Here is a 22,840-nt window from a genome sequence, read left to right on the forward strand (position 1 = left end):
TGCCATTTTAAGAACTGAATAAAGGAATTCTTTAATTTTCTTACCGAAACAAAAAAAATTAAATGTCATTTGTGTATGCATCCATCCACACGTGAGAGCCGCATAGCGCAAAGAGTTGGAAACCCAGTAGCTTATGAGTTTATTGCAAGCAAGCCGTTTCTCGTTGATGCTTTACTGAGTTTATTTCCTAACCTGTGAGAGGAAATAGATGAGTACACTTCCTCTTTTCGATATACGTAATTGTGATCTAGGACAACAACATGGACGTTTTTCTTTTTTAAACAACATGGAAGTCTAAGTGCTTCAGGTGAGAAAGAAATCACTAGTGCATCGAACGTAGGGTTGCAAACGAGTCGAATCGAGTCGAATTTTATACTAATCGAGCCGAGTCTCGACTTTATTTTATCAAGCTCAAATTCGAGCTCTACTCAAATTTTAGTTGAGTCGAACTTGAGTTCAAGCTGGAAAAAATAGGAAAAAATAATTTATTTTATTTTTAAAAAATAAATAAAATAATAATTTTTTGTTAATAAATAATAAAATATTATGAATATATATGTAACTTCACTATTAAAATAAAACTAAAAAATATATATATATTTACTCGAGCTTGCGAGCAGCTAACGAACTTAATATTTTGAACTCGAAATCAAGTTCAAGTTCGATTTGACTAACTCGAGTTCAAGTCGAGTTTTGACCCGAACTGTTCACGAGCGATTCGATTCGTTTACAACTCTAATCAAACGAAATTGTTTTATACTTCTTGTCATGGGATCAACTTGTGATCAAGGTAAACCTAATTTTAAAATAATAATAATAATAATAAAGGTAGTATAGCAGCGTGCGGAAAAAATTCCACAAGACAAAGGGCTTAGTTTTTTTTTTTTTTTGGAGAGCAAGAAAGAAGGATTTTGAAACCCAATTATATTCCGTTTGGAATAATTGTTTCTATGGGTATTTTTGAAATATTTTATGTAACAATGTATATAAAAAACTTTTACTATAAATGCTTTTGGTGATACTTTTGATGGTGTTTTTGAGATGTATTTTGGAGTATTTTTATAGTTTAAAAATTTTTAGAGTATTTTTAAAAAATTAAAACTACCACCCACCAACACCACTTCCTCTCTCTTCCCCCCTCCCTCTATTTCTTCCTCTTCCTCATTCTTCATCCTCCTCTTCCCCTTTTCCACCACGTCCCACCTTTCCCTTCTCCCTCCGCTTCCTCAATTTGGTCTTGACCAAATCAAGGCATCTGGTTGCAACCAGATCTGGGGGAAGGGAATGGAGAGAGGTGGGGAAGGTGGATGTGACGGAAAATGGGAGAGAAAAGGGAGGGGAGGAGGAAAGAGAGGGAAGAGAAAGAAGGAGCAAGAATATAGAGAGAAAGAAAGGGAGGAGGAGAAAGGAGATGATGGCTGCGGCGGCGGCAGTCGATGTTAGTGGTAGATGGAATAAGAAAATTGCGTAGATTTTATTTTTTAAATTTTTTTTGTATATTTGGAATTATTTTTGATATATTGTATAGATGTGATATTTTTAAAGTTTTTTTGTTTCTATATTACTGTAGCATTGTAAATAAAAAACTTGTATTTCAAAAAATGAAGAATCCAAATAGTGCTTATGACTCCTATGATGAGTTATCCTATCAAGTCCTCTTTTGACAACGGTTTTACAACCTATAATTAAAGAGAAAGCCATACATTTCAAAAAGAGGATTTCCTTGTGCTAAAGGTCGGAGCTTTCTCTAAAGCACTTTATTACCGTGTGAGCTAATACAAATAGTTACGAATCAAACACTATCAAAATTAAAGCCCTGATTACTGCGCGAGATAATACAAATAGTTACAAATTGGATGCTATCAAAATTAATTATTATGAATAGAATAACACCCTTTTGTTATTTTATTGTCAAAAGTGGCAAAATTTATCTTGAATGGTCAGTTTTTTGGCAATTTTTTTCTTCAATGTTTTAGTGTAAGTAGAAAGACTCGAATTTAAGATTTCTCACTTATACTTCCTCTCTTCCATTTTTAAAGTTGCTTTTGTTTCTATGTTACTGTAGAATTGTAAATAAAAAAATTGTATTTCAAAAAATGAAGAATCCAAATAATGCTTATAACTCCTAAAATGAGTTAATCCTATCAAGTCTTCTTTTGACAACGGTTTTACAGCCTCTAATCAAAGAGAAAGCCATACATTTCAAAAAGAGGATTTCTTCGTGCTGAAGGTCAGAGCTTTCTCTAAGCACTGATTACCGTGTGAGCTGATACAAATAGTCACGAATCAAACACTATCATAATTAAAGCCCTCGTTACTGTGCAAGATAATACAAATAGTTACAAATTGGATGTTATCAAAATTAATTATTAGGAATAGAATAACACCCCCTTGTTCTTTTATTGTCAAAAGTGGCAAAATTGTCTTGAATGGTCAATTTTTTGGCATTTTTTTTTCAAAATTTTAGTGTAAGTAGAAAGATTCAAATTCAAGATTTCTCACCGATACTCCTTCCCTTCCAACTACCCAAATTATCCCTCACCCAACATATATTTTAACGAATTAAAATACCAAAATTTTTAAATACGTACCTTAAAATACTCAAAAGCATGTATTTTTTTTTAAAAAAAATTCTTTTCTTCTTCTTTTTCTTTTACCCAACCCACCACCACGACTGTCGTTATCACACACCTCAAACTATCTAAAAACACAAAAAAAAAAAAAATTCTTCCTTATTTTCTTCTTTTTCTTCCTTTCCCCACCTCAATCCACCGCCATCACTATCGCTGCTGATAGGTGCTGCTCTAGTTTTTTCCCTTTCTCTCTCCCTTCCCCACCTTTTCCTATTCATCTCTTTTTCTCTCTCTCTTCCCTTCCTCCTCTTCATATTCTCTTGCCCTTCATCTTTCTCCTTCCCCAGTCACTCCCTCTCCCTTATCCTCCCCTTCCCTTTGGTCATGCGATCCGACCAGATCTAGTGTAATGGAGAGGGGGGATTTGAGGGGGGATTTGAGGAGGGAAGTGAGAGAGAGAGGAACTGACGACGACGTTAAGACCGGTGAAAATAGTGGCGACTAGAGCAATGACGATAACAAGAAGGAAGGAGAAAAGAGGAAAGAAAAAAGAAAAGGAAAGAAATAAAAAAAATTTTAATTTCTTCCAAAAAACCTTTCTCTACAAATATTTTGTTTACAATTTCTACAATAAGTTATAGTAAAATTTTATATAAACAACAAAAAAAACTCAACATCCAAAAAGGCCAGAGGTTGGGCTGCTTCGCTATTTTCATTCAGTTGGACCGGGACACATGATTGGTTAGGCCCGGCGTACTTCACAGTCCAGAAAAAGAGGAATTTACAAGTGAGATCAATTCCTACAGTGAAAGATGTTTCTAGAAGAAGAGCAGGAGGCCTAGACTAATCTGGACCGCTGACCAGCTCCCGAAAAACACACAACAAAAAGGTTGAGGGGTAAAGGGGAAAAAAAAAACCCAATTCCTTATTGTTATTCTCATATAAGCTCGAAATTTCCACACAAACCCCAGAATCGTCTCCCTCTTAAAAACCCCCATTCATATATAGATAGTTAGACACATCTCAGCCAATCCGTTTTGTTCTTTCCTTTATTGCATTTTTCTCTATTTATTGTTGTTTATAGCGAGAGGGCGCCTAACTCTTCGGAAGAGAATTCTAGAAGCCACTTCATTGTTCTCCTGCGCCGCGGTCCATTCGATCGTCGCGACAGCTTAGTACATCGTACTAATAAAGGTTTATAGCCTACGAATCCCTGGCCCAAACGTTTTATCCATCGAAATATATGTCAGATCTGTTGCATTTGTCTTGAATTGCTTTTTATTTCCATATTTTTGGCTGTTGAATCGGTTGTTTTGAGGATTAGTTTGCTAAGCTGATTCAACAATTTTTAAGAGTAATTTTGTTACGGCAGGTAGTGCAGTTTATGAATCGGAGATTTATGTTCAACTTACGTCGAAATTTCGTTGATTTTATACATTTTTTGTGCGGTTGTGTTGGTTTATGTTGCATTGAATTTGTGAATAATATGTTTTGAGTGTGTGGTAGTGGTAATTTCGTGGTATAGGCTCGTAGGATACGCAAATCTGGCGACTAGTGCTGTCTGTGTTGTTGTAGCTTGTGTCGGACGGCATATTCTGTTGGGTATTAGGGTGTAAATTCTACTATAGGGTACCCAAAAGGCAAAAACCCAAAGCAAAAGTAAAAGTAGGCAAGGGAGAGGTATATATCCAATGGAATATGAGATTTGGAGTTGTGTTTAATTACTAGTCTAGTGGTGCATGCTATTGGTTTGAATTTACTTGTTCTTGTAACACAAAATGAGAAGATCGATCGTCAAAATATTGGAGAAGAAAAGACTGGAGTCTTTTGGGATCGCCAAGTACTGTGGATGCTATTTTTAAATTCTGATCATAATGTTAACTGCCTGTGCAGTTGCTCTGTTCGTTATAAGGTTTTTAGTCTCGACATTGTTTACATGTTGTGATGATTAAGATATTTTTAGATGCAGAGAAGGGATTAGATCTTAATATTGTGTTTTTATTTCTTCAGGGTTCAATCTACCTTTGTTTGAAGCTGAGTTTTTGCTTGTGGCGAACTTATACTACCATCAAGGATGAGCGTGGTTGGGTTTGATTTTGGCAACGAGAGTGGTGTTGTTGCAGTTGCAAGACAAAGAGGGATTGATGTTGTTTTGAATGATGAATCGAAGCGCGAAACCCCTGCTGTTGTGTGCTTTGGAGATAAGCAGCGTTTCCTTGGGACAGCAGGGGCTGCGTCGAGTATGATGAATCCCAAGAACACAATTTCCCAAATAAAACGGTTGATTGGACGCCCATTTTCTGATCCTGAACTGCAACGTGATCTTAAGGCTTTGCCCTTTACTGTAACTGAAGGTCCTGATGGATTTCCTCTAATCCATGCAAGGTATTTGGGCGAATTGAGGACATTTACACCCACTCAAGTATTGGGAATGGTCTTTTCTGATCTGAAAAGCATAGCTCAGAAGAACTTGAATGCGGCAGTTGTTGATTGCTGTATTGGGATACCTGTCTATTTTACTGACCTCCAGAGAAGAGCTGTGGTGGATGCTGCTACTATTGCTGGTTTGCATCCACTTCGCCTTATTCATGAGACTACTGCTACTGCTTTGGCTTATGGTATTTACAAGACGGACTTACCTGAGAACGACCAGTTGAATGTTGCTTTTGTTGACATTGGGCATGCAAGTATGCAGGTGTGCATTGCTGGCTTCAAAAAAGGCCAGTTAAAGATATTGGCCCACTCATTTGACAGATGTCTTGGTGGCCGGGACTTTGATGAAGTCCTCTTCCAGCATTTTGCTGCAAAATTCAAGGATGAGTACAAGATTGATGTCTTCCAGAATGCTAGGGCTTGCCTTCGGCTTCGTGCTGCTTGTGAGAAGTTGAAAAAGATGCTAAGTGCAAATCCAGAGGCACCTTTGAATATTGAGTGCCTGATGGACGAGAAGGATGTCAGGGGTTTCATCAAGAGAGAGGAGTTTGAACAAATAAGTATACCAATTTTGGAACGTGTGAAGAAGCCATTGGAGATGGCTCTTGCAGAAGCTGGGCTAGGAGTTGAGAGCATTCATGCGGTCGAGGTAGTTGGTTCAGGCTCTCGAGTCCCTGCAATGATTAAGATCTTGACAGATTTCTTTGGAAAGGAGCCTAGGCGTACAATGAATGCGAGCGAGTGTGTTGCCAAAGGCGCAGCCCTGCAATGTGCCATACTTAGTCCAACATTTAAAGTGCGAGAATTCCAGGTATAGCCGTTACATCTTTAGTTGATTTTGCCGGCCTTTTATTGTTTCAACGTGACAGACCTTTTATAGTTTGCTTGGTGGAATAGTTAAATTAATTTATCCCTTTCTCCCAACTTTTTTTCTCGAGGTACATGTTCTTCGATATAATTGGACATAGAATATCTTTGGTCAAGACTTAATGAAATTATGAGCTGTAACATCTAATAACTTGTCATGACTTGTAATGTGTAGATTTTATGTTGGTAAAGAGTTGCAATATTAAGACTGTGACAGCTTTATCCTTGTGGCTTATAGGTGAACGAGAGCTTTCCTTTCGCAATTGCCTTGTCTTGGAAAGGTTCTGCCCCAGACGCCCAGAACGGAGCTGCAGATAATCAGCAAAGCACCATTGTTTTCCCCAAGGGGAATCCAATACCTAGTGTGAAGGCTTTGACGTTCTATAGATCTGGCACTTTCACAGTAGATGTTCATTATGCTGATGTTAGTGAGTTGCAGGCACCAGCAAAGATTAGCACTTACACGGTAATTGATTTGTGATACACACTGAGTTCAATTTTTTTAAGGGGCATGAGTAGGAATTGAACTCTGTACGTTGTATGGTGTTTACCTCACAGATTGGACCATTCCAAGCAACAAAGGGAGAGCGAGCAAAATTGAAGGTCAAAGTACGCTTGAATTTGCATGGAATTGTTTCTGTTGAGTCAGCAACTGTAAGTTCTCAGAGCAAGCTTTTTTGTCCTTATTTATCTTCTACTTCGACTTGTTGCAGGGATAATGGTAAAAATAAATATTTTTGCCTGTGAATTTTTTTTCCAGCTTTTAGAAGAGGAGGAAGTGGAAGTTCCTGTTACTAAAGAGCCTGCAAAAGAAACAGCTAAGATGGAAACAGATGAGGTTCCATCTGATGCTGCTCCACCTAGTTCCACCGAAACTGATGTAAATATGCAAGATACTAAAGGTGCGGCTGAAGCTCCTGGAGCTGAAAATGGCGTTCCAGACTCCGGGGATAAACCTGTCCAAATGGAGACAGATTCAAAGGTAAGTTTTTTTTTTGCCCCACGTGTAAGCAGATCGTGATTTGTTCTCAAGTGACATTTAAGATTTCTAGCTGTTCTTTCCTATATCTTCCACACTGAAATTTTTATCTGACATCAGTTGCTGTTAATTACCTCCTGCAGGCTGAAGCTCCTAAGAAAAAGGTGAGGAAGACCAATATACCTGTCTCAGAACTGGTGTATGGAGGACTGGCGGCTGCAGATGTGCAGAAAGCCGTGGAAAAGGAGTTTGAAATGGCTTTGCAAGATCGTGTTATGGAAGAAACAAAGGACAAGAAGAATGCTGTTGAGTCCTATGTTTATGACATGAGGAATAAGGTAGTGTAACAGTTGTATGAGTTGGTTTTGTTATATAAGAGGTTTTGAACTCATAAATTTGTTTGTTTCTCTAGCTCAACGACAGATATCACGAGTTTGTCATGGACCCGGAGAGAGGGCAGTTTGCTGCTAAACTTCAGGAGACAGAAGATTGGTTGTATGAAGATGGGGAAGATGAAACAAAAGGTGTTTATATAGCAAAGCTTGAGGAACTCAAGAAGGTTGGCAAAGCTTTATCCGATCACTTGTTATGTCTTTCTTGGCATTGTAGTTGATGTTAGTCCGATGACATGTTTTACCTTGCAGCAAGGTGACCCAATTGAGGAGCGTTACAAGGAATTTATGGAGAGAGGCTCTGTGATTGATCAATTTATTTATTGCATCGGTAGTTATAGAGAAGCAGCAATGTCAAATGATCCTAAGTTTGATCACATCGATATTTCAGAAAAGCAGAAGGTGGGTATTTATCATCATGTAAATCGGTGTCTCCCTCACAATTGTTGGGTTTTTATTTTCTAAGTCCATTCTTTTGTGCTTTTAGGTCTTAAATGAATGTGTGGAAGCAGAGGCTTGGTTGAGAGAGAAAAAGCAACAGCAGGATGCGCTTCCCAAGTATGCTAATCCTGTTCTCCTGTCAGCTGATATCAGAAGGAAAGCTGAAGCACTAGACAGGTATCAATTTTAGAGAACAAGCGCTTGTTTTCTGGTGCACTGTTGTCGTTCATCAGTATTAGCCATCAGACACTGATCCTTTGGAGTAGTCTTTTCCTTGTCCTTTCTTTTCTTGGGTATCACATGCAATTCTCACTGCATATTGATTTCCAGGATTTGTGTTCTTAAGATATTCTCTTTATTTGTGAATTTCATCCTGTGGAGCATGGGTTACTGATTATTTTTTCACTTGGCAGTGCTCTAGATACTGAGAGGTGCATCCTGTGATTTACTTCTCGACATGCACTTCTGCCTTGTTTCGTGTGTACTTCGTTATCTTGTGCTGACATATGTTGAGGAATTTGCAGGTCTTGCAGGCCTATAATGACAAAACCAAAGCCAGCCAAGCCAGCTCCTGAAACTGCAACAACACCACCACCATCCCAAGGAACTCAGGCGCAACCTCAAGGTGGTGAGAGTCCCAATCCACACTCCGGCCAAAATAGCCATGCCAATGATGGTGCTGGAGCTGGTAATGAAGTACCACCAGAATCTACGGAGCCAATGGAAACAGACAAATCTGATACAGCACCTGGGGCTGCATAATCTTGGGGACACTGGTCTTTAAATATTTTATGCTGGCTAAAGCTTGGTCCCTTTTGTACCTTTTGACGTATACACGCTGAGCTTTTTGACGGGTCTTTTGTGGTTACGATCAAGTGTTTAATTAGTTTTACCGGTGAGGTGATTCGAATTATGTTGTGCCATCCTTGAGACGGACGGTATGACGCAACATATTATCATTATTAGGGGGTGCCTCCAGTCTCTGTAATCCCTTTATTGGGCAGGGTTTGTAAGAGAAGCTCAAAAAATTTTCGGTTTGTTTCACAATTATTTCGATTTACAAAAGTGACTTGGGGAACCCTTTTTCTCGAGAAGTGCATGTTGTTTTGTTGTTATTGGGCATTGAAGATTGTTTCCGTGAGCTTGCGAGGTGCCATCTATGGCAATTTTGACTGAATTCTCTTGTGCTCTTGAAAAGATCACATACTGGAGCATCAAACTTGATCGTGGATCCTGCCGCACCGAAAATCGGTTTTTCTTTTAAACGTATTGCTGTCGAAGCAGAGATTTGCAGTATCGTCTTTGCTCGTGTGCAGGAAGCACAGCGTTTCTAACTTTTCCCGACGTTGCTCAGAATTTGAGCTTCGCATGCTTTGATTTGATGCTGGGTTTTACGGGGCTGCAGTCGAATGCCTTTCACTGGAGTTGCAACCCGGAGCTACAGAACTATGTGCTGTGCCTGTAATTCAATGCTGTTACAAGTACTCGTTAATTTTTAAGGTTCTAGAACTTACCCGAAAATTAATTTTTGGTTCTAAAATGAAGGAAGCACTTTTAATGAGCCTATCTAGCGGCTACAAAAGAAAAAGGACGGAATGAACGTTTGAGTTAGAGTTAATTATAAGAAAATGCCCATATCTATTTTATGAATATTGCAAGGATACTGCTTGAAGAACCGATTCTCGTGCATTAGACTGAATGCACTGGCCGAAGTCTTCTTCTTGGCTGTGAATAAGATATGAATTGCATTTGAACTATTTAAGCATTGGATGTAAGTGACCATTTCCAGTTCAGGATCCATACCCCAAAACCAATCCAAATTCTTTGTATGACGGTGAATATGTTGACGCTTACTAAAAATCTTTTTATGTGAGGGTATCTCTTCACGACTTCACCCAAGAGAAATGTGTTGCTGTCTTTTTCCTGGTGCGAGGAACAAACTCCTCCTTCCCCGTTTCCTGGATGACGGTTGTAGAGTGGGCTTCTTAGCTTCGATAGTCTTGGCTCTTGAGAGCGAAAGCATATGTAGTACTAGGCACTAGCAATTTTGCGTTGGCAAGTCATAGTATACTTTCATTTTACTGTAATTATGATGTGGGAACTTGCCGTTTCAACCCAACTTTGATACTCCACCAAAGTCCATGGCAGTATGGCACAGGAACTGGGGAGCAAATGGATTGACAGTAGTACAGTAACGTAACAGTAATTGCCTTGGCTCTTAGGGGTTCAGCGAAAATGGCAGCAGCCTCATCCTTTTGCTCAAGACGGGCTATATCTACCTACCCTTCTCTCAGACAGAGATTTAAGCAAACAGGTGGAGTGCATTTTCAGTATCCTGGTTTTTATATGCTTAAATATCTTGATTCTGCTTCTGTCCCATATTTTTGACGTGGGTTGTCTAATTGTTTGATTTCTGGTTTCTATTCAATCCAATTTTACAAAGTCGTGACACGTAATGTTACTTGGTGTTCTCGCAGAAAATGATATTGTAAGGATGTTTCAGCTTGCAACTCCTAAAGATGAAGCGCCAAATTTTGCTGTGAGCCGACCAGCCATTAGAAAGAGCAGGTCTAAGAGGACATTGGATGAAAGGTTTATAAGGATTTTGAAAATATTCAAATGGGGTTCTGATGCAGAAAAGGCTCTTGAGGTGCTACAGCTTAGAGTGGATCATCGATTAGTTCGTGAGGTACTGAACATTGATGTGGAGATCAATGTTAAGATGCAGTTTTTCAAGTGGGTTGGCAAGAGAAGGAATTTTGAGCATGACTCCACCACTTACCTTGCTCTCATTCATTGTCTTGAGGAAGCTGGCAGGGTTGGCGAAATGTGGAAGACCATACAAGAAATGGTTCGAGGTCCTTGTGTAATCAGCCCTGTTGATCTGTCTGAAATAGTGAGAACTTTGGGCAGAGCTAAGATGGTCAACAAAGCCCTTACTGTCTTTTACCAGGTTAAAGCTCGCAAGTGCAATCCTACTGCAAGCACTTATAATTCTATGATCATGATGCTTATGCAACAAGGGCACCATGAGAAAGTTTATGAACTTTACAGTGAGATGTGTAATGAAGGCAACTGTTTGCCTGATACTGTAACATACAGTGTGCTGATATCAGCATTTAGTAAATTAGGTCGTGATGATTCTGCTATTAGGTTGTTTGATGAAATGAGGGAGAATGGTTTACATCCCAATTCAAAGATATATACGACTGTACTGGGGACTTATTTCAAATTGGGAAAAGTTGAAAAGGCCTTAAGATTAGTCCAGGAGATGAAGGAGACTGGTTGTGCGCCAACTGTTTATACTTACACCGAGTTAATAAAGGGGCTTGGTAGAGCTGGTAGGGTTGAAGAAGCTTACTCTGTATTTCTTAATGTGTTAAAGGAAGGCTGTGAACTAGACGTTGTGCTCATAAACAATGTCATAAATTTGCTTGGCAAGGTAGGACGCTTGGCTGATGCTTTGAGCGTATTTGAAAAAATGGGATCTTTGAAGTGTACACCAAATGTGGTGACATATAATACTATTCTTAAATCATTGTTTCAATCTAAAGCCCCGGTATCTGAAATTTCATCATGGTTCGAGCAAATGAAGGCGAGTGGAGTGGCTCCTAGCTCCTTTACTTATTCAATTCTCATTGATGGATTTTGCAAGACAAATAGAGTGGAGAAAGCTCTGTTGCTGCTAGAGGAGATGGATGAGAAAGGTTTTCCCCCATGTCCAGCCGCCTACTGCAGCTTGATCAACAGTCTTGGAAAAGCAAAACGGTATGAAGCTGCGAATGAGTTGTTCCAAGAACTAAAGGAGAATTCTGGATCCTTGAGTTCGAGAGTATATGCTGTGATGATCAAGCACTTTGGCAAATGTGGACATTTGCCAAAGGCAATGGATCTTTTCAATGAGATGAATAAAGTTGGGTGCAGTCCTGATGTGTATTCTTATAATGCCCTCATGTCAGGGATGGTAAAGGCTGGCATGCTAGATGAAACTCTTTCCTTGCTTCGAACAATGGAGGAAAATGGTTGCAATCCAGACATAAATTCCTACAATATAATCCTGAATGGCTTGGCAAAGACTGGTGGCCCAGAAAGAGCAATCGAGATGTTCACAAGGATGAAAAGTTCGAAGATAAAGCCGGATGCAGTCTCCTACAATACCATTCTTGGTTCTCTAAGCCGTGCTGGTATGTTTGAGGAGGCTGCTAGGTTGATGAAGGAGATGCAAGTGAAAGGCTTTGAATATGATCATATAACATACTCTTCAATACTTGAAGCAGTCGGAAAGATCGATGAAGATCGCGTTCATTCCACTTTTTAGAATGATCTGGTATATACTTCTCTTTAGGTAATTGAGTGGTGTATTTCTCACTCATCAATCATGCTTTTAGGAAATATATGCTTTTGCTTAGTATAAGTGATGCGAAAAGTCGTGTTACAGAATTTTGTGGAACTTTTCATGTGCAATAAATGTTATATGGCTAGTTGCAGGTACTTACTTTATGTTCACCATTTTATGTTAATCATGAGATATGGAATTGCTATTGTCCCGTTTTTAGAGGACGTGATGTGGCATTTTCTGTTTTCATTTGAAAATTCAGCTTGCAGAACTCTATCAGGTGCCAGTGCATAGAGTCAATCTCTGCAGTGTGTTGCACCTCCTCCTAAGATCTTACCATGCATGCTTGGGAGGTAAGTTCGACATATAATAAAGTGATCTATGGGAATTACGATACTGTTAAGGGCTTCCATGGATGAGAAATGCCAACTTTTTTTATGGTGTGGTCAATCAGCCTTGCTTGGACATGTTACTGTACAGATACAATTAATTGCTTCTCAAATTTCTTACCCAAGTGTCTGCTAGACGTGCTCAGGCAGCAACTGGCATGAAGCCTGAAGGTGAAATTTTTGTTTACATTGCTTGTGCCAACTGGCAACTCTGTCAATGGTTTAGAGTTGGAGATGAGTCTGCAAGTGATTATCCCGGCTTTCTCTTTATCTGCTGGTGGCTGGACTATGGAATCTGTTGCTAGGATCTTGGACGACATACTTGGATGATCCTTTGTCCATAATCTTTGTCTGCTAAGCTCTTGTGATTTGTTTTTTATAGAAATTAATGCTGATGAAATATTTGTCCATAATCTGTACTTTGGATACTGGATGCTTTGGTGGTAACGTTTTCAAATGACATCTTCTTGCTGCTGTTTACCGACATTCTGTTTGCCAGATACTCCATCATATTAGTTGGCAGTATGGCTGACGATCTCCCTGTCAAGCCCTGCCTAGATGCTATATTTTTGTCAGGTTATTCCGTGACAATACTTTTGTTTAAGTTCTTGAAAATATGAAACCGGAACAAATGTCACCAGTTCTGTTCCTATCCGAACCATGACAAGCATTACACATTAACCAGGTTTTCCTTTTATGATTTTGTTGAATTCATTATCAAGTATAAAGGACATCAGGTTCAAAAATTTATGTTCAAGAAAATTATGTATGTTTTTTTTTTTTCTAAAAAAAATGTAATACAAATCAATAATACGAGACTTTGATATGTTTCTTCTACATTCATTGCCTTTCTTAGAACCTTATTCTAATTTCAGTGTCTAATTTTTCTAATATTGATGATTTTATAACCATAAGGGCAACTCTACCGCGAGCGCAGTTGTGACCACAACCGGAACAGTCCCCATAAGGGTGGTTCAACCAAAACCGTGAACCCTGAACAAGAAACATTTGACACAACTAATGAAATCAGCTAGAAGCAGAAAAAGTACCATAACAGTGGGAGGATGAACATAGAATTGAAGATGATCTTTGAATTTTATTTCTACCAACCTCTTTAACATCTAAAATACAGTAATCGACCGACCAATTTATTGCCTAGCAAAGAAATGAACAAGCGGGCGTGGTGCCGTTGAAATTGTACAACAAAGCCAGGCAATCAGGCAATCATGAAGCGATGTATCTCAAGAACATCTCAGCTACATAGTTCACCTACTGATATTCTCAGCAGACACATCATTGTCTTCATCATCACCTTGTCGAATTTTAGCAATCTCTGCCTGAGCTCTCTCCAGGATCTGCCTCTTTTGTAATTCCAATTCTCTATGGAAGTCCATTCTCATCTTCTCGAGTTCCAGTATCTGCTGCCTCTTACTGTTTTCAATCTTTTCATATATCTCACTAAATTTCTCAATGGAATCTGCAAGTAACTTAAAGGAAGCTCCATTCCCTCTGTCCCTCACAGTCTTCGTTCTCTTGGGTGGCAGGCCCTCAGAATCATCCTCCTCAGCCTCAGCTGACTCAGAAATTCCTGGGCTATCCCTCATCTCGTCCAGTCCATTTGAACGGTTGAGATACTCCCCAGGGTTCATGAAAACATACTCCCCCGAGTCCACTCCACATGAAAGGCCAGCTTGCTGAGGAGGCGATGACAGCAACATATCCATTTTCTGAAAATAGACCCATTTACTCACAAAATTCACAGTCTCTCCCAATTTTGCCTTCTCCTTTTTGTACTTCTTCTTCAGTGTATCCAAACGGTTTCGGCATTGAGTGTCTGTCCTATCAATTTTCGACTGCTGGGAAACCTTCTCTGCAACTTCTTGCCACTCCTCAGACCGAAGACTCTTCCTCCCATGCTGGAGAAACTTGTCACCCCAAGCATCCAGTAAAATGAATGTTTCATGCTCACTCCAATCAGCAACTGCGTTTCGGCCTCCAAATGATGGCTTCGGCACAGGAACAGGTGCTGCTGATGTTGCTGGGACTCGAGGTGCAAACTCATAACTCGACAACAAGCTCTTAAGCTTCCTCTTCTTGGGGTGCCTCTGCATATCACCATAATCATCATCGTCATCATCCTCATTGTCATCATCAAATTCATCTCTCTCTACTCGTTGAACCCCATTTTCTTCATTGTCATCATCTTCTTCTTCATCCTCAACCTCTTCCTCTTCATCATCAACATCGTCATCCTCAACATATCGATTAATCACATTCTGACCAGCATTTCGAACAGGAAGCTTTTGGCGATTAGACGAGCCATAACCCTGACTCATACCATAAGTATTTGGTGGGTATCTAGCATCATCCTCAGTGTCATCCATTTTAGCACACACGGGATCAAGGAACCAATAAAGACTTTACCAAGCAATCCTGATTCCCACCTTAACTTGACAAGATTATACTCCTAAAATGAAAAGGCAAAAGTTCAAGTTTCCTATTATATATCATTGATATCACAATAGCAGAAATGATCTGCAACTAAATGTCCTAGAACGTACCACCAACGATTACCAACATTTAATTCCACTACTACTTATTGTGGGAAAAAATGGAAATTTTTACCCTCAAATCCAACAATCATCCCTCCCAACTAATTAAAAGTTCAAATTTCTAAATTTAGCCCAACAAAGATCATATTGCAATTAAAAGGGAAAAAAATCCACAATGAAATTCAAGAGAAAAATATCATAAAATCTCAAAATCTGCTCTGAAAACAAACAATAACTTAAATTTGTCTTTTTTCCAACCAGAATAAATTACAATAAAAAAAGAAAAAAAAACAGGAAACATGAGAGCCTTATCTCAAATAAGACAAAGTTAAGCCAGAAATACCTTAAAGTTTCAAACTTTCAGCAGAACCAAGCACCGAAGACCGACAGACACTACATGACTGAAAGCCCTGATGAAAAATTCTACCAAAAAAAAATTTATTTTTTTTCTCAAGAAAACTTTTGTGATCCTGAGGCTTTTAGGCAGCAGCCAGCGATGCAAATTTCACATGGGGTTGCCTAAATTTTCTTGTTTTTTATGAGGAATTTAAGGGTTTGGAGGGGGATAGATGGAGATGCAAGAATGATGAGAGAAAGTATCAAGAGTGCGCATCTGACCATGGAAGGAAATCAATATCGGATATAAAGTAGAAGCTGCTAAAATGCGCCGGATGCGTTTTGTTTCTCTCTGGTTGCAGTGATCCAATGTCCAAACTACCTTGGGTCCACGTGAAGTGGGCCACGGCTAACGAAAGAAGGAAGGGACGGCCCAAATAATGCCCACGTGCTTGGGGTTCCCTGTTGAGTTGCGTAAGTGCTAATTGGAGACAAAATTGAATTTTCAGAAGAGTAATAAATCTTATACAGTGGTACTGGATATACTATTACAGTTGGATGTATAATATATATATAAAATTTGAGTTTCAAATTCAAATTTAAATTATATATTATACATTCAATGATGAAAGTTTATATACTATTAGTATATAGAAAATTAATTCTTTTCAAAATGGTGGCAAGATAAAAGCTCCAGTTTACTAACTCAGGTTCATGAGCAATTTTTGCTAAGTAGCTGGATTTTAAATGTGTAAAAATTTTCTTTTGAGGAACAATTAGGATTTTTTTTTACTATAAAAGAAGTACGTTTTCCTTTTGATTGTACAACATTTTGGGCCCATTTAGTATTTACATTATCAAATAGTTAGTAAAAAAGCAGGAGTGAGAGTGTAACCACTACCATTACTAATTTGCAATAGCATTCATATTTATAATTATTTGCCTTAACTGAAAGCTCCACGTAATGTGTAATTTTCACTATAATTTGAATCCTTACTCCAAAATAGTGATCTTTTTTTTTGTCTGTAGGAGACAATTAAAAGCTAAACTAGAACTATTGTTTCCGAATTGAATCAGTATACTTTTAAGGTTTTTCCTACTTAGTGCCCAAAGGCATATGATAAGCAAATTTAAAAAAAGAAAGATAAATTTACTATTAATGCTTGGAATTTACTATATAAGAAATTCACCCTCAAGCAAAAAAGGTAGCAACATGAAACTCATTTCTTATGGTGCGCCTTTAGAGCACCAAACAAATGAACCCTACTAAAATCTAAAAGTTTTGATTTTGAAGTTAGATTCCCATTTTCTACCAAATAATTGATGGTCTCTCTTAAATTTATATGTATTGTGAAGAGGTGAATTTTAGTTTAACGAGCTGTGCTGAGCGGTTAGGGTATTCTCCTGTAGTGGGGCACGGCTCTATAGAAATAGCCTGCTCAAATTATCAGAGGCGGGGCTGTGTCCCCCGGTTTCCCTCCGACGGTCTAGTTAGTTCGGATAGGAATCAAAATGGAAGGAGCTATTAGGAGTGATTCTTACAGAATATTTAGTTGGTTCCTTCTGAGTGGCAGGCTCTGATATTTATATGAGACAACTTGGAGGGAAAGATGGTGGGATTCAAGTTCCTAAGATCTGATGGGGACTGAGAATATCCGCTTGATTTGATAGGTCTGTGCAGGGGATAGGTCTCATCAGATGTCTTGTCTGTCCTGCAAGTGTCAGGGCCTTTGACTAGACCTCTGTTATCACGTCAGTCACAGCGCTATTCTGGGACAATAGTAGACGTAGGAGTCACCTCGGTCCTCCATAAACGAGGTGTAGCCGAGGTGACCAGAATCGATAGGGGTCCCCTACGAGACGAAGGAATCAACCCGGCACAACCGGACCGAGATGTCCATTATCAGAAACTATGGGCAGAAAAGGAAGCTCGGCTTGGTTAAACCGAGCCGGGTCGACCATCCTCGTATTGAGAAGTAAAAATAAGAAGCATTGAAGTTTATTCCGCTTAGAAAGAGTACAAATCAGGTGAAAAATGGCATCAACATAACCATACGCTTTCCCTTTCTTTTTTACCATAAGTCATTTCTCAATAATAGAGAAAACGCATTTGAGTGTATTTTTTTTTCTCCCTTAAATTCTTCACTATTTGCGAGTGACTCGCCACGTTCAAGTAAGGGTGGGTAATTATCCCCTTCCCCCCTCAACTTCGAAGAATTTTTAAAGTTAGCTTGACAAAATTTTTAATTTTCAATTGTCTTATAATTGTACCCCCATAAAAATTCTAAAATTTTCTATTTTCCTTTACTTTGCCCCCTAAGTTTGCCTTCCTAAGTTCTTGATGTCTATAATTATCACATAGTTTATAAATGATGGCATGTTTGAAATAAAGCCAAGTACTAGTTAAAAATTTAGGAAAAAAAAGTAAATTTCAAAACTTTTGGTACATAAAAATAAATGTAAAAAATTTTGTTATCTATAGTAAAAATTTTTTTTATCTAGTTGTTGTTGTTGTAAAACACTATATAATTTTTTCAAAATTCACACAAGGATCATATTGGTTATTAAAATTTTTCAACAAAAAATTTTGCCTTAATTGTAGCAATTACCCCCCCCCCCAACCGTGGGTCCTAACTCCGCCATTGAGTGTGACATATTTAACATATAAGATTTGGAGAACCTTGAAGTATAACATTAATTTCTTTGCAATTTTGAATGACTATAGTTGCGTAATTATTTTATATATGAGTCATATCAATTATAATGTTGGCAGTTTTAAATTGTATGTCAAATAAGCATTGCAATAAGTATCATAAAGCACATTGAATTTCAAGCTATATGAGAAATTTTATTGAAAATTATGTAAACCAACTTTAGAAAATTCATAACTGGAAGAATTGGTTAGTAAAACATGTTAAAAAGGTTGATATAGTTAATTTTGCTTAGCAATTAAGAATAGGTATGATGTAAATAATGGAAAAAATCAAATTAATAGAATCTTTAGATTATCATACCATTTGTTAATTTTGAAAATGATAATGACAAAATTAGCCGATATAGATATGATACAAGTACATATTAGTTGGTAAAAAAAGTCTAATTTAAAAGGCTCAAAATTGTACCATTAGTAGTTAAAAGTATAGGACAATTTAATTTATATCCAGGGATAAAGATAATTAAAATGTCGCTTTTCGACCGCATAATTATACTTGTTGACATTCGATAGAAATAATTGTTGATTAAAAAAGGATTACATCTTTGACTTAATTACCAATGCATCTCACAAGAATAATTGATTTTCCATGAACTTAACAAAATATTGAATATAATTACTTTTTAGGTATATTGCAATTGAATGGGTCTGATTTGTTATAGCAAATTCTTCCATGTACTTATCTGTGAACTATTTTTTTGGGATAATACGTTACATAAAATTATATAATAGTTATTTTTTGGCACTCAAAGTATTATTTATTCGACACTTTAGTGATGACATTCAGAAATCAGAAGGTTAAAAAATCTGCATAAGACTCCTTTATGCATAAGTTTAATCTCCAGTGTTGAATAGTGTATCTTTAATACTAGTCAGTGTTTTAGGTGCCAATTAACAGTGGTTGGACTACTGGAGTTTTTAGCGTCTCATAAAGCCTTAAACAAGTAAGCAAAGACGTGGTAGTAAATTAACAGAAGTGCTATGACCATTTATTGGATTTCTTCGCTTAAACCAACTTTGGAAATTGAATTTAGTATTTCGTTAAGAAACCATGTTGAACAAAAGATAACAAAAGTTCCTTATTATGAAACCTAGTAGTAATTGTTCTATGATTGATTAGACGAGGAGGCGTCATTGGCTTTCATTATTAAGTAGATCGATAATTTTAGTCAACAATATCACAGCCTGAAGAATTAATTTTCATCAAGGATTTCTCCAAAGCAAATTACAATCTGCTAATTAAGTTGAACTTGTACATGGATGCATTAATGAAGTTGGATTTGCAATTATTACATTATTATCTTGGACAATAGTTAAATCTGGCTTAAAACATGTATATATAGTCTCCATCCACAACAAGCATGTTTTCTGATAATTAGTTAGTTTATGTTGGAAGAAATGAAGACAGGGGAATAAAATACTCCTAGTAACTGGCACAAACGGCAGAAAATCCTTGTGGAATACAAGGAAATAATTGTGGCAGAAAATCTTTGCCGGGTACGAAGAAATCCATGTCCATTTCATTCCTGGTACCAAATAAGTCAGTGCTCAGCTTTAACCTGCATTAATGGCGAGATATTGAAATTGTTACCGTGGCAAGGAAAAGAACAAAACAAGGGAAACGTTTTATGGCCGGTTGCAGAAATCCATCCCCGGCTTCTGAGTCAGTTATTTTGGCCTTAAGCAGCCAGCCCAGGAAAAAAGCGCTGTTCAAGTCCCATTCTTTTTAACTTTACTGTCATATTACATGCATATGCAAACACACCGATCATGTGATCCTCGGCTGGAGTGGGAGGATCAGAGGTTTAAGATGCGGATTAGGGTCTAATCCAAGCAAGCAATGCTGCCCCCACAGGAAACAATTCCAATTATTACCGATGCATGAAGACAATATCAATGGGGGATACGTGTTAAGACATGTGACGCGTGGAAGGGGAGCATAGATCATCATCTTGACGGTGGTTCTGCTATAAATTGGCCTGCATCTTTCAGTAGCTTTGCACTACTCAATGATGAGCTTTTATTAATTGGTACTGCAATTAATTTGGGGCATGCAAATTTAAGTATACCAGCCAGCAGCAAGATAAGGGCTTGTTTGAAGAGAGGTAAGAAGGAGAGAGAGTGAAATTTGGCAGCGTGCAAGTTATATATTTACCAATTTCTTATCATTTCCTGCATTCTAAATCTATAACTGCATAAGCTCTTGTGGAATGAATCACATCCACGAAGCTTTAAGGCGACTATCCAGGAGTTCTATTTATACATTTATCTGGAGAAAACCCCAAATGTTTCATGCCCTTTTGATTCACCTGAATTTTCTGGATTCAATCACACGCATGCATGTTGTCTTTGGGTATTTTTTTAGATTCATCTTCATTTTCTCCCTTTTCCCCTCATAGAAAGATGTGTTCTTTCCTCCATCTACTTGTTTCAGCTTTCGAAATCGGTATTGCTCATAAACTTCTGTTCTTCCCTTAAACTTTGATTTGATATATCCTGTTAATTTTTAAATTAAGGAATGGAGATCCTTTTTCCTATTTTGCCATTTTGTCTCTTTACTCACGGTTGTTTATCAATTCTCCCAATTCTTTCCGATTAATCTCATGCAGGCAGCCATCTTTCAAGAACCAAAGGTTTCCGTGCAGACATGAATTATTCAAGAGTTCAAAACTTCCGGAAGAACCAAAAGCAGCATATTTCTACTAAAGCAGCTGCTATGCTGCAGAACCAGATGATTCGGAGGAGCTCATCTTCTGATCTGTCAGAAATTTGCTCAATTGGTTCTGGAAGTTCACTGGAGTCTCTGGCCTCCTTGGCCAGTGATTCAGGCAACAGCTTTTCCTCTGGTACACCTCCATCTGCTCTGAAGTCTTCTGATCATCCACCAAAAATTCCATTTCAGAAGCAGAAAGCTGCACTAGGAAATAAGAAGATGGGAAAACCAGGCTTCCTGAGTTTACTAGCTGACAAGGAGGTCCGACCATTCCAGAACAAGCATATTATTCTCAGCTACCGGCTTCAACATTATGAGAGACCGTCAGGTGTTTCCTTACCCATCGAAACGAAAACAACTTCTGAGAAAAGTGGTGATGAAATCCCTGAAGCATCAAATCCTGATGATAAACCCTTGAAAAACCCTACATCCAAAAATGGTCAGGGCCCAATCCAGTTTGGTACCAGCCAAGGCTTAAAATTTCGTCATGAATCCCCTTGTGTGTTTGCACTCAGAAGCTGGGAACAGTCATCAGCACCACCACAAAGTGTCTTTTCCGATTATGATCTGTTTTCCAGACCAGAATCTGCGCCTAGTTCTGAAATAAAAGGCCATGCTATCATAAACCCTGAGGGCAATGCATGTTTTCGCCCACTAACATTTTGCACTGTTCATAAATCTGCAGGTGTGCTAAGGCTAAAAGACATCCAGGATTCAGAATGCTATAGTCGACTGGAAGTTAAAATTCCAGTCCATAAAGTAACTCACTGGTTTAATGACTGCATCCTTAAATTTCCACCAATTCATACTACGTTGATTGTTTTCAAGCCGCCGAGCAAAGACCAAAAGGCTATGGAGGACTTTAGTTCTGTTGCTCCTCCTCCTCCTCCACCACCTCCACCACTGAAAGCTAATCCAAATGCGTCCTGGACCAAAAATGCAAAACTTCAGGTGAACTTCTTAAGGTATTGCATGGAATGCTGCAAAGTACTTGTGCCCAAGAGTAATGTCTACTTGTACAGGTGTATATCAAAGACCAAATATATAGAACCCCCAACACCCAATTCCCCCCCCCCCCCTTCCCAAAAAAAAACACAACACCAAAAAAGGGGTTTGAGTATTTTAATGCCTGTTTAACATGATTTGTAGGGGCGATGCATGGTTTTGCAGCGAAGAATGCCGCCAGTCGAGCGCCATAAAAGACTTGGAATTAGAAGCAATTCAGGAGCTGGCCCTGATGCTTCAAAGGGCTAAGATTAAGCAGGCTAACAGGGCCAAAGCAGTAAAAGAAAGTGAAGTCGCTTCAGGCAAGGACAAGAACAAGGGCAAGGGGAAAGGCATCTTTTTCATCGGATGATTTAAATCCTCGAACATGAATAAATAAGATGGGCTAGCTATTGCGTGATGATTTCCATGGCTTGCAGGAACCAATGTAAAATTGTCAATAGAGCCTGCCATTTAGGGTCGTTGGATATTGTCCGTATTGTAATGGACTTCGTGTCTCTGAATATTATTAATGTTGCAATGGACATTAATTTATGTAATGCCATCTATTTCTCCTTGAATCCATCATATTAGTTTTCTAAGTAAGTATGACGAATATATCTAGAAAAGGTCGTGATTTTCTTTCCTAATAAATACAAAAAAAAAAAAAACAATATTAACACATAATAGATTTTGATAGCTTTTTTTTTTTTTGGATTTTAATAGTTATAATTGTTTGTATTTATTACGTTAAGTTTTATTTTCTCACACTGAAATTAATCTTCCAACGTAATGGAGAAAATTCAATGGTTCCAACTATCAAATTCTTTGTAATGAATGATACGTAATAGAAGTACGTAGTAAATTTCTTCGCTTTTAGTTTACGACAATGGAGCATTCTTCGCTTAATTTGTTCTCTCATGAATTGAACTTTTTTGTTCTGAACAAAGAGAGAAATTCAAGTAAAATGTTACACTATTATGAATTGCATATGCTCATGAAAACACAAAAAATGTAGTTTAAACTTGAAAGCATCTACTGTGAGTTTTGTTCTTATTTTTATTTATGCCTGCTCCTATATTTATCAGGTCTAGGAATTAATAGAGTTCACTAGTAAGTCCCTAAGAGCTCC

General features: G+C 38.1%; 4 protein-coding genes across 9 annotated transcripts; 3 read left to right on the forward strand and 1 right to left on the reverse strand.

Annotated features, from left to right (window-relative positions):
• Positions 1 to 3,321: 3,321 nt before the first annotated feature.
• Positions 3,322 to 8,779, forward strand: LOC113741558 (heat shock 70 kDa protein 15-like). 2 transcript variants are annotated; one of them, XM_072047129.1, is made up of 10 exons: positions 3,322 to 3,767; positions 4,584 to 5,817; positions 6,112 to 6,339; positions 6,432 to 6,527; positions 6,634 to 6,855; positions 6,996 to 7,190; positions 7,265 to 7,411; positions 7,497 to 7,646; positions 7,732 to 7,862; positions 8,210 to 8,779. In XM_072047129.1, exons 2-10 carry the CDS (start codon positions 4,648 to 4,650, stop codon positions 8,445 to 8,447), a joined length of 2,577 nt encoding a protein of 858 aa, XP_071903230.1. In that variant the 5' UTR covers positions 3,322 to 3,767; positions 4,584 to 4,647; the 3' UTR covers positions 8,448 to 8,779. The 2 variants fall into 2 exon arrangements, with proteins under 2 accessions (XP_071903230.1, XP_071903231.1); XM_072047130.1 differs by lacking the exon at positions 3,322 to 3,767 and adding an exon at positions 3,816 to 3,945.
• A 139-nt stretch (positions 8,780 to 8,918) lies between these two features.
• On the forward strand, positions 8,919 to 12,896 carry LOC113741613 (pentatricopeptide repeat-containing protein At3g16010-like). Of its 3 annotated transcripts, none has more exons than XM_072047132.1 (3): positions 8,919 to 9,999; positions 10,163 to 12,030; positions 12,284 to 12,896. In XM_072047132.1, the coding sequence occupies exons 1-2, from the start codon at positions 9,921 to 9,923 to the stop codon at positions 12,001 to 12,003; spliced, it is 1,920 nt and encodes a 639-aa protein (XP_071903233.1). In that variant the 5' UTR covers positions 8,919 to 9,920; the 3' UTR covers positions 12,004 to 12,030; positions 12,284 to 12,896. The 3 variants fall into 3 exon arrangements, with proteins under 3 accessions (XP_071903233.1, XP_071903232.1, XP_071903234.1); XM_072047131.1 differs by having other exon boundaries at positions 10,163 to 12,012; XM_072047133.1 differs by having other exon boundaries at positions 10,163 to 12,012; positions 12,291 to 12,896.
• A 579-nt stretch (positions 12,897 to 13,475) lies between these two features.
• LOC113742651 (trihelix transcription factor ENAP1-like) lies at positions 13,476 to 15,656 on the reverse strand. Its single transcript, XM_027270539.2, has 2 exons — positions 15,306 to 15,656; positions 13,476 to 14,877 (listed from the first exon to the last, which is right to left on the reverse strand). The coding sequence occupies exon 2, from the start codon at positions 14,792 to 14,794 to the stop codon at positions 13,676 to 13,678; it is 1,119 nt and encodes a 372-aa protein (XP_027126340.2). The 5' UTR covers positions 14,795 to 14,877; positions 15,306 to 15,656; the 3' UTR covers positions 13,476 to 13,675.
• A 4,128-nt stretch (positions 15,657 to 19,784) lies between these two features.
• On the forward strand, positions 19,785 to 22,289 carry LOC113742442 (uncharacterized). 3 transcript variants are annotated; one of them, XM_072047134.1, is made up of 3 exons: positions 19,785 to 20,116; positions 20,621 to 21,746; positions 21,874 to 22,289. In XM_072047134.1, exons 2-3 carry the CDS (start codon positions 20,659 to 20,661, stop codon positions 22,079 to 22,081), a joined length of 1,296 nt encoding a protein of 431 aa, XP_071903235.1. In that variant the 5' UTR covers positions 19,785 to 20,116; positions 20,621 to 20,658; the 3' UTR covers positions 22,082 to 22,289. The 3 variants fall into 3 exon arrangements, with proteins under 3 accessions (XP_071903235.1, XP_071903236.1, XP_071903237.1); XM_072047135.1 differs by having other exon boundaries at positions 19,786 to 20,116; positions 20,621 to 21,689; XM_072047136.1 differs by having other exon boundaries at positions 19,787 to 20,116; positions 20,621 to 21,675.
• Positions 22,290 to 22,840: the final 551 nt, after the last annotated feature.

The sequence above is a fragment of the Coffea arabica genome, chromosome 4e, assembly GCF_036785885.1.
Source record: "Coffea arabica cultivar ET-39 chromosome 4e, Coffea Arabica ET-39 HiFi, whole genome shotgun sequence".
In the NCBI taxonomy this organism is placed as follows: domain Eukaryota; kingdom Viridiplantae; phylum Streptophyta; class Magnoliopsida; order Gentianales; family Rubiaceae; genus Coffea; species Coffea arabica.

Coding starts and splice junctions, on each gene's coding strand:
- LOC113741558 (XM_072047129.1), top strand. CDS start 4,648: ATGAGCGTGGTTGGGTTTGATTTTGGCAACGAGAGTGGTGTTGTTGCA. Junction 6,528..6,633: donor TTTCTGTTGAGTCAGCAACT/GTAAGTTCTCAG, acceptor TTTTTTTTCCAG/CTTTTAGAAGAGGAGGAAGT. Junction 7,647..7,731: donor ATATTTCAGAAAAGCAGAAG/GTGGGTATTTAT, acceptor TTGTGCTTTTAG/GTCTTAAATGAATGTGTGGA.
- LOC113741613 (XM_072047132.1), top strand. CDS start 9,921: ATGGCAGCAGCCTCATCCTTTTGCTCAAGACGGGCTATATCTACCTAC. Junction 10,000..10,162: donor ACAGAGATTTAAGCAAACAG/GTGGAGTGCATT, acceptor GTGTTCTCGCAG/AAAATGATATTGTAAGGATG.
- LOC113742651 (XM_027270539.2), bottom strand. CDS start 14,794: ATGGATGACACTGAGGATGATGCTAGATACCCACCAAATACTTATGGT.
- LOC113742442 (XM_072047134.1), top strand. CDS start 20,659: ATGAATTATTCAAGAGTTCAAAACTTCCGGAAGAACCAAAAGCAGCAT. Junction 21,747..21,873: donor AGTAATGTCTACTTGTACAG/GTGTATATCAAA, acceptor CATGATTTGTAG/GGGCGATGCATGGTTTTGCA.